The sequence below is a fragment of the Rhamphochromis longiceps genome, linkage group LG22, assembly GCF_057381845.1.
Source record: "Rhamphochromis longiceps isolate RC_006_pf linkage group LG22, R_longiceps_female_GT1.1, whole genome shotgun sequence".
Lineage (NCBI taxonomy): Eukaryota > Metazoa > Chordata > Actinopteri > Cichliformes > Cichlidae > Rhamphochromis > Rhamphochromis longiceps.
In genome coordinates, this window is record NC_140577.1 from 4,731,213 (window position 1) to 4,743,583 (window position 12,371).

At 40.8% G+C, this 12,371-nt stretch overlaps 1 protein-coding gene across 1 annotated transcript in view; it reads right to left on the bottom strand.

The window, feature by feature from the left end:
• The window catches only part of shisa7b (shisa family member 7), a 51,224-nt gene that overhangs the window by 13,909 nt on the left and 24,944 nt on the right, over positions 1–12,371 (bottom strand). Inside the window, exons 4-7 of the mRNA XM_085396496.1 lie at positions 9,718–9,957; positions 8,959–9,075; positions 7,829–7,971; positions 759–980 (exon numbers count right to left, since the gene is read on the bottom strand). Coding sequence (XP_085252622.1) covers positions 759–980; positions 7,829–7,971; positions 8,959–9,075; positions 9,718–9,957 — 722 coding nt within the window. The remainder of the gene's footprint in view (positions 1–758; positions 981–7,828; positions 7,972–8,958; positions 9,076–9,717; positions 9,958–12,371) is intronic.

Here is a 12,371-nt window from a genome sequence, read left to right on the forward strand (position 1 = left end):
ATTGCAATTTCTCCAGGAATTGCACACTTCTAGTTTACTGGCAACCTGCCCAGTGTGTACAACACTTGTTGCTCAATGTTAGCTGGGACAGACTCCAGCCATTCTGTAATCTTATTTGGACAAGCTGCTAAGAACATGGATGGATTTTACACTAAAAGATGGAGGAATTCTCCTGCAGGCAGGGTCAAATGAAAGATGCCATAAAGTGAATAAAAGTGTAGCGATCGAAGTTTTGAGAGTCCATCATCGGCTTACTAGTCCTCACTTTATGACAAACAGATGCAGATAATGTTTTTGTGTATGCTCTGTCCTCATCGTAGGTGCTGTGAAGATTAACCAGCAGTTTTCTGAACACAGAAAACTGTTATCTTCTGTGTTTTGCGGGGCCGGTGTTACAGCCCCTTCTTTGCCTTCTGGCCAAACTTGGTCTTTTTTGAAACTTCCAAATCAATCTGCTATAGTTGCTCTTTTTTGTGATTCACAACTACGTCCTATAAAGTCTCAAAGTATAAACTTTTAATTTATCTTTGTATGACTACATTTGCTTTTTTTCATAATAAAAAGTAATGATTTCTTTGAAAATTTGTAGTGTAATCATCAACACTTAAGAACCAATCAGACACAGCTGAGGCCTTGTGTGCGTTGTTTCACTTGAAAGCTCCCAGTGGTCCTGAACGCTCAATCAGTCCCACTTCATCCCTCACTCCGGTTTCCCTTTTTCCTCCTTTTCCATCCCTTTATCTCCCCCAGCGACTCACCCAGCCTCTTCAGCGAGCTGTAGCGGTTGATCTCAGGTTTCATGTTTGCATCGTAGGACGGTGGCAGCTGAGCCAGGTTGTGGAAGGAGTGCGAAAAAGACGGGTGGCTGCTGTTGTGTCTCAAGACGCTGCCGCCGCCGCCTCCCGCACCTTTGCTGCTACCAGAAATCAGGGTGGGCCCGGAAGTGAGCTGGGGGGTGTTGTTCATGCGGGATCCACGCTCTTGAGAGAGAGAAAGACAGAAAGAGGTGGAAAAAGGAAAGAAGAGATAGATGGAGAAGTGAGGAGGAGATGAGGGGGAGAAAGGAGAATGAAGGAGAGAGAAGGTTTGGAGGATGAAAGGAATGATGTGTAAGTGTAAAAGAACAAAGAGAAGGAAAAGAAGAAGTGAAAGAGAGAACAAGAGAAGATTATACAAGCTGGTTAACTATCAGTAAACAGGAAGTGTCTCTGAGCTCCATGGAGACCATCTATTAATACAACTCTGTGCTGTTCATCTGAGGCTCAATAAGACGAACGTATCAGCCACATGTAAATACACAGAAATACACTGATAGCTTCAGGAATCTACACATTCAAGCACACACACATATTCACATTTATGCAAAGTGCAAAAGCAGCACAGCGATCAATAGACATAAAAAATGATTTGTCTTATGTAAGGTTTGCGGTATGGGGGAGGGGCAGGGGTGTCTGTTTTGCGGCACATATACTCATATCCATTACATCATAAGGTGTACAAGTACATTCATAGTTTCCAAACAGCAAACAAACAGCAGTGGAAATGACCCAACATGTAGGTGCGCACAGGTCACCTGACATGTGTCGGATCTGTACATTCAAACAGAGGACAGAGGGACACATCTGCAGTGGACAAACACATGCCAGCCATCGCTGGATTAGCATTACAGAGGAATCTGAGAAGCTCGATTGACTGCTAAATGTCAGCAGAGGATGTTTGAAAGGTTAGAAATATGAGGAAAAACTATGAAGCAGCGATTAAAGCTTGCGTAACTGTGGCCATTTGCTGCTGCTTCCTGTCTTAGACGCAGATATAATCAATGGTGAGTCCATTCGGGGCGGTAACAGCTATGGGCTGCGATCTTGTTAAGATAACTGCAGGACATATACTGGTCATTGACCATTGACAGTAATGGGCAATAATGGCCAATGTTGTCTCTGTTAAGTGCCACCCAGGGAACACACGCCACATCGACTTCTGTACCGTGAATTCTACATACACTCACACATACACACACACGGTGGGGAAAAAGCAATGCTAGCTCTGAGCTCTGAGATCATATGGCTGTAAAGCAGGAGCTGAACAGCAGGATGCAGGCTGTGGAGGAAATAAAAGGTAGAAAGCATCAAATGTCCTACCAATTGCTCTGTGTTTTCGTGCCACCATGCTAAATTAGCCTGGTAATTTCCATGAGGGAGAGGTAATTGATTTTTTTTTTTTTTTTTTTGAACACCTACGATGGCTGACAGAGGTTTGGTAATGGTGTCCGGGAAAAATGAACTTTGCTCAGTGTGAGCCGAGTATGTGACTCAGAGAGTTGAGGGGTTTGTGATTGTGTTGTACCAGGAGGCTGGTAACTTTAACACAGGAGGGAACCAGACAAGTGATGCAAAGGAGGTTCTAAAGTCTAAAATCTCACCTTTAGAATCAAAAATATTGAGTACAAACCGGCACAACTGAAGTAAAATCATCAAAATTCTTGGGACTGAAAGTTCAAATATATCAAAGACTTGAAGTGAAGGGCATCTCCTTTATCCAACAGCCTACAGTTTATTTTTATTTTGTTAATTTTAGGTTTGTACTTCCTAATTTGTGCCTGTGTGTCTGGTTGTTTCCTGGTCCAAGACGATTCCCCATAATTTGCATTAACAAGTAATGCCCCCTTAGACCGGGGGTTGTCAAAATGCAGTTCACGGGGGAGCAGTGAGGCACGTGAACGTAACAAATACACTAAATCTGTACATTTTATTCATCCACTTGATGATATAACAGTGCAGAAGCAAACCAAGGGAACATTTCTCTTTAGTCATCACAGCTGACTAAACCTTCCTAACACTGAAAAGCACAGCTGGTGTCAACAAATGTCACCTCACTAATGGTTTAAAACTATAAACCGGCACAGAAAACAATAATTACCCACATAAGCTATTACTCCAAACCTAAAGGCGCGTGCATTTTCTTGTGCGGCCCTCAATCACATACCTAAAATGTCACATAGTTTTATAACAACCTTGTGATGTATTAGACCTGTTAAATCACACAGCGCTGCACAAAATGGCTGAATTTAGATTAAATACAGCAAACGCTAAATTATATATTTAATAGTTTCTTTGTAAGGAAAGACATAAAAAGCAAAAACCGTGTTGTTTAGGTTTTTTTTGACTGTGTCGGGTTTTTGCATAAGGTAGGAAATGTCTTGGGGTTTACCTACCTTATGATTGGCAGGTTTAGCTTAATGGTTAATCACAGTCATCATCAAAACCCCAAGATGTGTAAACCGGCTCATTTATAGACCAATTTACTCCTAAAAATATGTTTTATTTTGTCTATTGACGGTTTTGATTTAGAAAGTGATGAAGACAAACACATTTCTAACTGCACCTTTAACTCCTCCAATAAAATCTGCCTTTATCTGATATTCAGATTTCTACTCTTGAAATCTATGCAATAAAACTCATGCATATTTAGATACACCAATAGAGACATTAGTGTCTTTTGCATATGCTGCTTTTCAATTTTTCTGTGCTCTCTGTGTTTCTAGGACCAGAAAACTTTATCTTTAATGTAAGTCACTGACTAGTTTTATGTAATAATACAAAATGTTTACACTTTTTGCCCCGTAGTGTCTCTCCTTAGATGAATTAAGTTGAAAATGATGATGTAATTGTACTTGCTGGTTAATATTTGCTGTCCTCTCAGCCGGTTTTACTCTTTGCTGTTGCCTTCTTGTGTAATCCGCTGCATGAGGGGCACATGTAGGTGTAATAGCTTGCAAAAACTGGCACTGAAACAACTTAAAAAGTTAAATGGAAATCATGCTCATCTCCATCAACACCATCATATTTCCATGGCAACCTTATCCTGTATCCTGTCAGAGTCATGTTAGAGGCATAAAATCAGCCTTCGCAGATAATTATCTGACTTGCAGTAGGAGTTCATGTGTTTCCTGGGTGCAGCACAATGACCTTTGGTGGAGATGAATCACTCGCGCTAGCATTGCTTTTCTGTTTTCTTCGTGTAAAGCCTGCGAAAACAGACTCGGGTTAAAGCGGTGACCTCCTTCGAAGTTTGGTATCACACTTGCACATCACTGCTGCACAGAGAGAGGAGGAAGGACGAACAAGCACATCTGGAAGCAGGCTTGTGGGGGGGAGTGAGTGAATAGGGAAGACGGGCTTGCATTAAGCAAAGGGCAGGCCAGACAAGTTTAAGCTCACACTCTTATGAAAGATCTGTCAGATTCAACACAACCGTGTGACGGGGGAAATCACTGGAAACGTACAGCACGCTGTGATTTCGAGCACAAATCTGCGCGTAGCCACAGGGTGGGGTTGACAATGGCACAGCTGTTTTAAGAGCGCAGCACAACAGGCCGTCATACTGACATCGAGACAGACAGACAGTGGTGGAGGTGAGGCTGCGAGTCCGGCTCACTGGGCTGCTAACCACGAGGCTTACCGATGGTAGCAGAGTGTTTGGGGCTGGAAGCAGACCCCTGCTGGTTAAAATGATGGTGCAAGTTCCCAGCTGCAAAGAGAGCAGAGCCGACAAACTGATGGGACAGCCACTCGAGAGACACGGGAGGCATGTCGAGTAAGCATTTGTGTCAGTAAAGAGACAGAGAGAGAGAGAGACAGTGGGTGAGACAGGACAGTGAGAGGGGAGGACAGAAAAGAGACAGACTCAGTCCCTCCAGGAATGAGCTGACTTTTGCATTTCTTATTTAAATGACAAAGGTTGTCGCAATTAACTGAATCGAACTGGCAACCCCCAGATTAAATCTTTTATGCAACACTGGCAAAAGTGAGGTCGTTTGGTTTTTACTTTGCATTGTGAAGCAGCACGCGAATATCCTTAAACGGTCATCTCAGGTGTAGAAGCCACACCCACCTGCTATTAAAGTCTCTTTGCAAGTGGCAGCCAATGAGAATAAAGGTTTTTCAAATGTTACAAATAACAATTATTTTGAACTGTGACTCATACAAAGCACCTCTAGCAGAGTCTAGAGTTGGAAACATGCACAGTGGGTCCTTTTAAAGCAAAGTTCCAACTCTTTAAAGTGCAGATTTTCACCGTCTTTCCCTTTTTATGATTGCAAGCTGAGCTTTAGAGTAACCGTTGGACACAAGAGACTGAAAAGACACTGCCGTTTTCTAGCAATTCAAAAGCTGAATTGTTATTCAACAATAAAAAAAAAAGATTTCTCAGCTCCTGTCTGTAAACTACACAAAAAATCTAGTTTCATAATTTCTGCAGTTGCTAAAATGTGAAGCTTTGGTACTACAAGGCGCTCTTACCATTTTTACCTCAAGAGAATCAAGAGCAGCTAAATAAATAATTTAAAAAATCCACTATATTTGGCACATTTTTCATCTTTTCTTGGCTGGAATTTGCAATTTTCCAACCTTATTTGCAGAGTCAGAGAACAATCGAATTCCTAGAGAGGCTGAAAGAAGAGCGAGCTGGTTTAGTGAAAGACGAGACAGAGCGACAGAGAGATAAAGCAGAGGTAAAGAGAGAAATGTGTGTGTGTTTCATTTCTGTGATTTTCCTGTGTGAGAAAACAGAAACATTCATGTCCTTCTGATAATCACCAGAGAGGAAAAACTTTGTGAAATCACACAAACGCTGCGTTTAATTCTATGATCGTGTTGACTTTAGTGTTCTAGTGTTTGCAGCATTTTTCCTCAGCAGATTCAACACAAAGCTCCTCTGTGTGTGGGCAACATAAGCATCTAAATAGGAGTGGAGGTTTTTCTTATATTAAAGCTTAAATCATGAGATTCAACCTGAACATTTCATACAAAATATAAAACACATCCCCCTGTGGTAGCACTATTTAGAAAAAAGTGACAGTCAACATAAAGGAACCTTTAAAAGACACTTTTTAAAACACTGATGAGCCAAAACATTGGGACCACCAGTCTATTAACCTGTTAGTACTTTCTGTGTGCCTAAACCAGCTTAAGGTGCTCATTTCTCCCATACCTGACATAATACCCTGCAAAGCTGGCTGTTCGTGCAGACTGAAACAATTATTCAGGGTGAGAATTTGACTCTATCCCAGGCTACTTAGTCTAACCATATGTGTTATTTAAGCAACATATCTTGTTTCTCCTGAGTGATAAAAAGAATTCACTTTCATGATATGTTTGTGTCTCATTTTGGCTGTAAATTACAATCAATAGAAGAGTGAAGGGAGGGTGGAGAGAGTGTGCATACATAACTTACAGCTTTTTTAGGATATAATTATTAAAGTTATCTGTGATACTAGTAGGTATATGGAAACTCCCTTAAGGTTGAAATCTGTTTGTCTTGTTATACAGATGAGCTGCACAGTCTGTGTTTCAGGATAAGCTAACATTATGAAGTTGCAACAATCGGAGTACCTGCTGCAGCAGAAGCAGGTTTCCATCCCGTGCTTTGCAGAGAAAAGAGTGCTGGCATGCTGTGGTATAAAGGTGACCGTGACTGAGTCACTGCTCAAATTAATAGCAGGCCAAAGTCCCCCAAATGCTACACTCACCCTGCGGAAAACACTGGCTGGAGACGGCACAACCAAAAGGATTGTAACTGTGTCCAATGATCTTGTCATCTTCACAAAGGCTTAAATTATTTATAAAAGGGAGTGAGTGTGTTTGCAATTGAATGTCAGTTAAGCTGTTTATGATAAACCACAGTTAACTTTGGTAAAATGTTAAAAATCACAAATCTGTTGCTGAGCTACATACACGGAAAACCTAATTTAAGAAAACTTCATATTAACTACTTACAGTCAGAGTCCAGCCAGAAGCTCATACATATTAAATAGAAACTCAGATGGTCCTCCACAAATAGTGACATAGTTGATTGCAAAATGACATAACCTTTCTTTTATATAGAAACATAAGCAGAGAACAACTAAATGGCAGCCAGTGAATCAGATCCTTGATTGCAAACAGATGTGTCGGAGACAAGTTTGCAACATTTCTGCAGTCTGTCTGAGTTTGAACATTACACCAATTATTTGCAGACCTTCTCCAGTCTGTCTGTCAGTGACTGCATTCAGTCCGAGTTGGACCTCGATTGTTTGGAGACAAACTGACGCTCACCAGGTGGCTTCTACAATTGCAAAACAATTGAAAGTGGAAAGTAACCAACTTGATTGCAACAACAACTAGCTGCAATCATTTGTAGACTGGGAAAAAAAACCAAGTGCAATCACTGGACAACCAAGATTTTCCTGGTTGCAAGGAGTTTGGTGTCCTATTGAGCGAGTGGTTAGACCAGGAAGTATCCTCATCCTCCCAATGGGCAAATTTAAGCAAAGTTATTTCCTTCATCTGTGAGTGGTCAAAATGTTTCAGCTCATCTGTGTGCAGGTCATGTTTGTGCAGAAATATAGAAAGCTGAATGAGAATTAACCTTTAAAAAAATAAAACACATCTCTAAACATTTTATTTTTCAGATTTAAAAACTGTTAAATTCAATGCATACTTTTATGTTTTAATTCAGATGAATACATTTTTGCAAGATCACTTGAGTAATAAAGAGCAGAAGGTGAATCCAGACAGGAAGCCAACCCTTTAAAAGTCTGAATTCATGTTGTTTCATTTCAAAAGACCCTCTGAGATTACTGATGTTAAACAATAATCTCAGGGGGCTTTTTTAAATGAAACAACATCTGGCAACAATTCACTCACAACAAATGTATTCCACCTGAAGTAAGAAGTGTGTTGCTGATATTTGAAACAAGAGCAGCGACAATTACCACCTTTTCCACTGGGGACGAGACAAGCTGGCCTCATTCGAATGCTCGTTTAACCTGAATATAATAATCGTCACTCACTGCGGTTGTCTTTGATCTGCAGGATGGGGGTGTACAGGTTTTTGGATGTGCGTCCGTCTGAGGTGGTCGTCAGCACTGTGCTGTTGTTCCTCTCGCCCTGCTGCACGGGGCTCGACTGGTGACGCAAGATATCCACCAGTGATCTGACGCAGCAGCGGGAGGACGGAGGGAGAGAAGCACGAGGGCAGAAAGACAAGAGGAACAACAGATGTGAGGAGAATAGTGAGAAAAGATCATGTGGAGGAAACATTTTCTCAGTCAGTTATACTTCAGAGCACTTTCCGAATGTGTCCAAAGCAATCCTATCATTGAAAATAATGCAGTTACGTTTCACTTTGATCTGTTTGTAAATCTTCTAAAACCTCAGTCTCACATGTCTTAAAAGTTTTCATGTTCCGCTGCAAACTGAGACGTTTTAACACCTCACCTCTGGCTGAAGATCATTATTATTATTATTATTATTATTAATATTAATATAATCGCATGTGTAATATATAATCATTTACCAAGATAGCAACAACTAGATTAAAAGGAGACATGAATAATTGGTTTCATAGACACAATTTCTGTAACTGAAAGCTGAAATGAGTCTTAAACTTGCATTGTTTCCAATGGCCAGCAGGGGGAGACTCCCTCTGCTTTTCCAGGTTCATTGAAGTCTATGAAAAAAAGAGCCCACCGGTCACCTGATTTATGACCTCAGTAAACACCTTCCTGACTAGTTTAGGGGCTCAGTCACTAGTTTCTTGTTTAATACAACAAGCGTATTTTATAAGTTATAGTATGGCTTACTTAAAGTACCTTTTAGGGCAGAAATGACTTGTGATTGACAAGTTGGCCATATGCACCTCTACAGGTGACTAAGATGATTCTCTTCAAACTAGGACTTCACCCATCTTTATATGCAGACATTTCACAGATATTTATTGATCATAAGCATACGTTTTGCATTTGAATTTTTAGAAAGACATTTCAATTTAACTTTTTTCTCTGAATGGTCTTTTCTTAGCAGCGTTTAATGCCTGGCAGAATCTGGCTTCACCGTCTGTGCTCCTCGTGGATAGCATCGGGTTTCGTGTCTTTGCTGTACGTCTAAACTGAGAAGCCAAGCAGCCGTCCAGCAGTCTCACCTGGGCATGTTGATGTCTCGGTTTCGGGGTCGACGAGCCACCTTGCTGAAGGCAATCCTGACGCCCACGGCCACCACCACAGTGAAGGAGATCACACCTCCGATCACATAGGCCGTGCTGTTTATAGAAAAGAAATTACATCAGGGCACTCAGCAGGAAAAACTACACGCTTTTCAGCTTCTTTTTCATTTTATAGTAAATTTTCAGTACGATTCATGTCTCTAGCCTTAATTGGAAATAATATTGTACTTCAAGTACAATTAGGGGCGCATCAATAGAAATTCATAGGTGATACTATTTTTCCTCATTGTTGCAGGATCAAACAAGAACTCTGTTTCATTGTTAAAAGTTTTTAGCTCCTCTTCAAGCAATTTTTTAACACACAGCACAAACTTTTTATTTTTACAAATAGCGTTTACAGAAAGTGTTACAAATTTTTAGAAAGATTTTAGTGCTTATGCAATTACTTCAACTTGTTTTTACCCTTGATTTCTTAAAAATGTGCTCAAAATGAAAAATCCAAAAGAATACCAACTCTATACCCCTGAAATTCATCTGTAAATAATAAATATGCAAACACATTATTTTTTAAAAACATTTAATGCAAATATTACTCATTAAATTAACTTGTTTCTGTCAAGATCGGGAGGTTATTTTGACAAATTATGCTGCTCTTTATTTATCTTTGCTTTCGAGATGATTCTAATATATTGTACTTTTCCTCTGATGGCTCTGTGACTGACACATCCAGACTCTGACCTGCTGCTCTGCTGCGGAAACGTCTCAAAGTCGGGGTCTGTTTTCACCGCGGGCACAGTGACGGGGACCTGCGGGTCAGCCCAGTCGGGGGACTTGTAGTTGGTGCAGGAATCCTGATCTAGCTGGTTCCTCTGGTGCTCGCAGCAGAACCGGTAGTGGCAGGTGCCGCAGCAGTAGATGTAACTGCCCTGGGAGCAGTTGAACGAGTTGTCAAATTGCCCCATCACATCATAGTAACCCCTGCGGAGTAAAGTTGGTAAAAACGTACCATTAATGCCGTCGTGTACCGCGCCTCTGCTGCTTAAGGTTCTTCTTTGACCCTGAAAGTTCACAGGATGTGAGCGTTTGGCATGCATCATAATTTCGATTTCTGCCAATACAATCTTCTCCCACATCTTTACCTCCTGACGCTACATTAAAGTACATTAAAGACAGAACTCTTAAAAAAAAAAAGAATGGTTATTTTCACTAAAACACTGGTGAAAAAATAATAACAGAATAGAGTGAATGTCCACAAACTGGTAGAGGTGTGAAGCCTAGTGCTGTGATCTGGAGCTTGAAATATTAGTGAAATCTGAAAGCCATTTGTAAATTTACTGCCAGTCCTGAGCCTCTTTTAAGTGTTTGTGATACTCCATATCTCAGGAATGCAATACCCAGCAAACAACTGAGTGAGCTGCCTTTGTGTTGCATATGTGTAGTATACTGTTTATATGACATTACTGCTCCTCAGTGTTAAAATCATGCTTATTCGACAGTTTCTGCAGACTTTATCCACTATATGATCTTATGTTTAGCTGCCTGCTGTGCTGTCTGACCAGAGATTTATGTCACTGTTTTAAACTCTAGATTTAGGACAACTGTCAAGGGTCATGCTGGGTCCATTTAATGGATCAACTGGTCAAATACTGGACATTTTTTTCAAAACTGTGATCAAGCTTATTTTAATTCTACTCGGGTATATTTGCAGTTGCAGTATAATCCTGCAGTTGCTGTATTGTGTAGTTGAAGTTTTACGTAGGTGCATCCCAGGCTAGGCCCTAGCCTCAGGCTTTGGGGCCCCATTATACAGTGCCATCGCCAAAGCTCTGTAGCATTTATGCCTGCATGTAGGGTGCTATTGTCGCCACTCAGACAAAACCTCCACATCAGTGCTGATGTAGGAGGAGAAAAAGTCAAAAGCTGAAGCAAAGAAATCACATTTTTGTCCAAAGTCTCCTTTTTTCAAACTGTGATGGTACCGGCACAAACCGTGTGAGGTTACAAAAACTGAGAGGTGCACAACTGAGCACAACACCACCAAAGCAGAGGATGTGACATCACTGTTGTCTTGCTTTGTCATTTGCTGGGAGGAGAGTGGCAACATAACAGTCACATTAGGGTTATGTGGCTCTACATTAGGTGTGGATGCAGCAGTGGGAGGTTTTTGTTACTGCTTTTGAACTGGCTTTGAAGCCTTTCATGGACTTCCCCTGACTGAGATATTACCTTTATTGTTGCAGGACCTCTCTGAGCACTCCGAGCTAAAACTCGTCGTCTCAAAGGCGATAAATGTTTTAGGTAAATCCTGCATTTGTTCTGCGGAGAGCTTTTTGGGCTCGCAGAGTAGCGCAAAGGAAAACGTAGAACGGAGCTCTGTCTTCACTGCAGCGCTTCGTGCTGCTTTCTTGTGCCTGAATGTAGCTGCTGTTGATAGTCGTAGCGTGTGGCTCGCCAACACACATCTGACTTAGAGCTGATTATACGTTGCTTAGCAACAGCAAGACGCCTCTCAGTGAAAAATATGAGCTTCTGTGAGATGAAGATCCGAGCTGAAGGAGGGGAATCATGATGTGCCTCGCTTTTATGGCATCCAGAGTGATCAAGCCATCACATTGATGGATGTAAATTAGGGCGATAAAAAGATCCGCAGGCCTTCGACGACAAGCAAAACTTCAGCACAGCGGAAGATATAAAACAAGGAAAATCGTGATATTTCAACTACATTTTTATTAAAAGCCATTTACGTTCATGTAATCTGATGTTTCTGTCTAGAATTTACTTTTTTTAATTCACATTTTGTATGTCAACTTAACCCCAGAACTAAAAATGCCTGAACAGCTGCTAAGAATTTAATTTCTGACCCGATTGTGGAATATGAGTTATGTCAGCTGTAGAAGAATTGGATGCTTCTCTTGGTACCATGACAAAACACATGTTGATGCTTTAACAGCTCACTCTGCTGACCTGCTATTCCTAATGGAGTATAGTTTTTCAAAACAGATTAAAATAGTTTGGATTAGAGCTACACTGATCCAAGCTTTTGTGCTCTGATACATTATCGAGACCTTGGCTTCAGCCCCACAGATTGGCCACACTGTTGCATCCACAATTTTCAACTCTGGAACAGTTACAAAAATGTATCTAATATAAAATGTATATAGATATTTGGAATGATTTTAGCTGACAAAAATGTGTTTCCATGTCCAAAGATTTCATTTTAGGTTACCTTAATAATTTAGCACTTATCCTCCTTTCCTGCTCAAACAATAAAAGATGTTTTTACGTGTCCTGTAATTCTAGTTAGCTCATACTGATGTCTCATCCAGTAACATTTCTTTGACATAATTATAGACTGTATATAAAGGATGGATGTGGGCATTGTGATATGACTC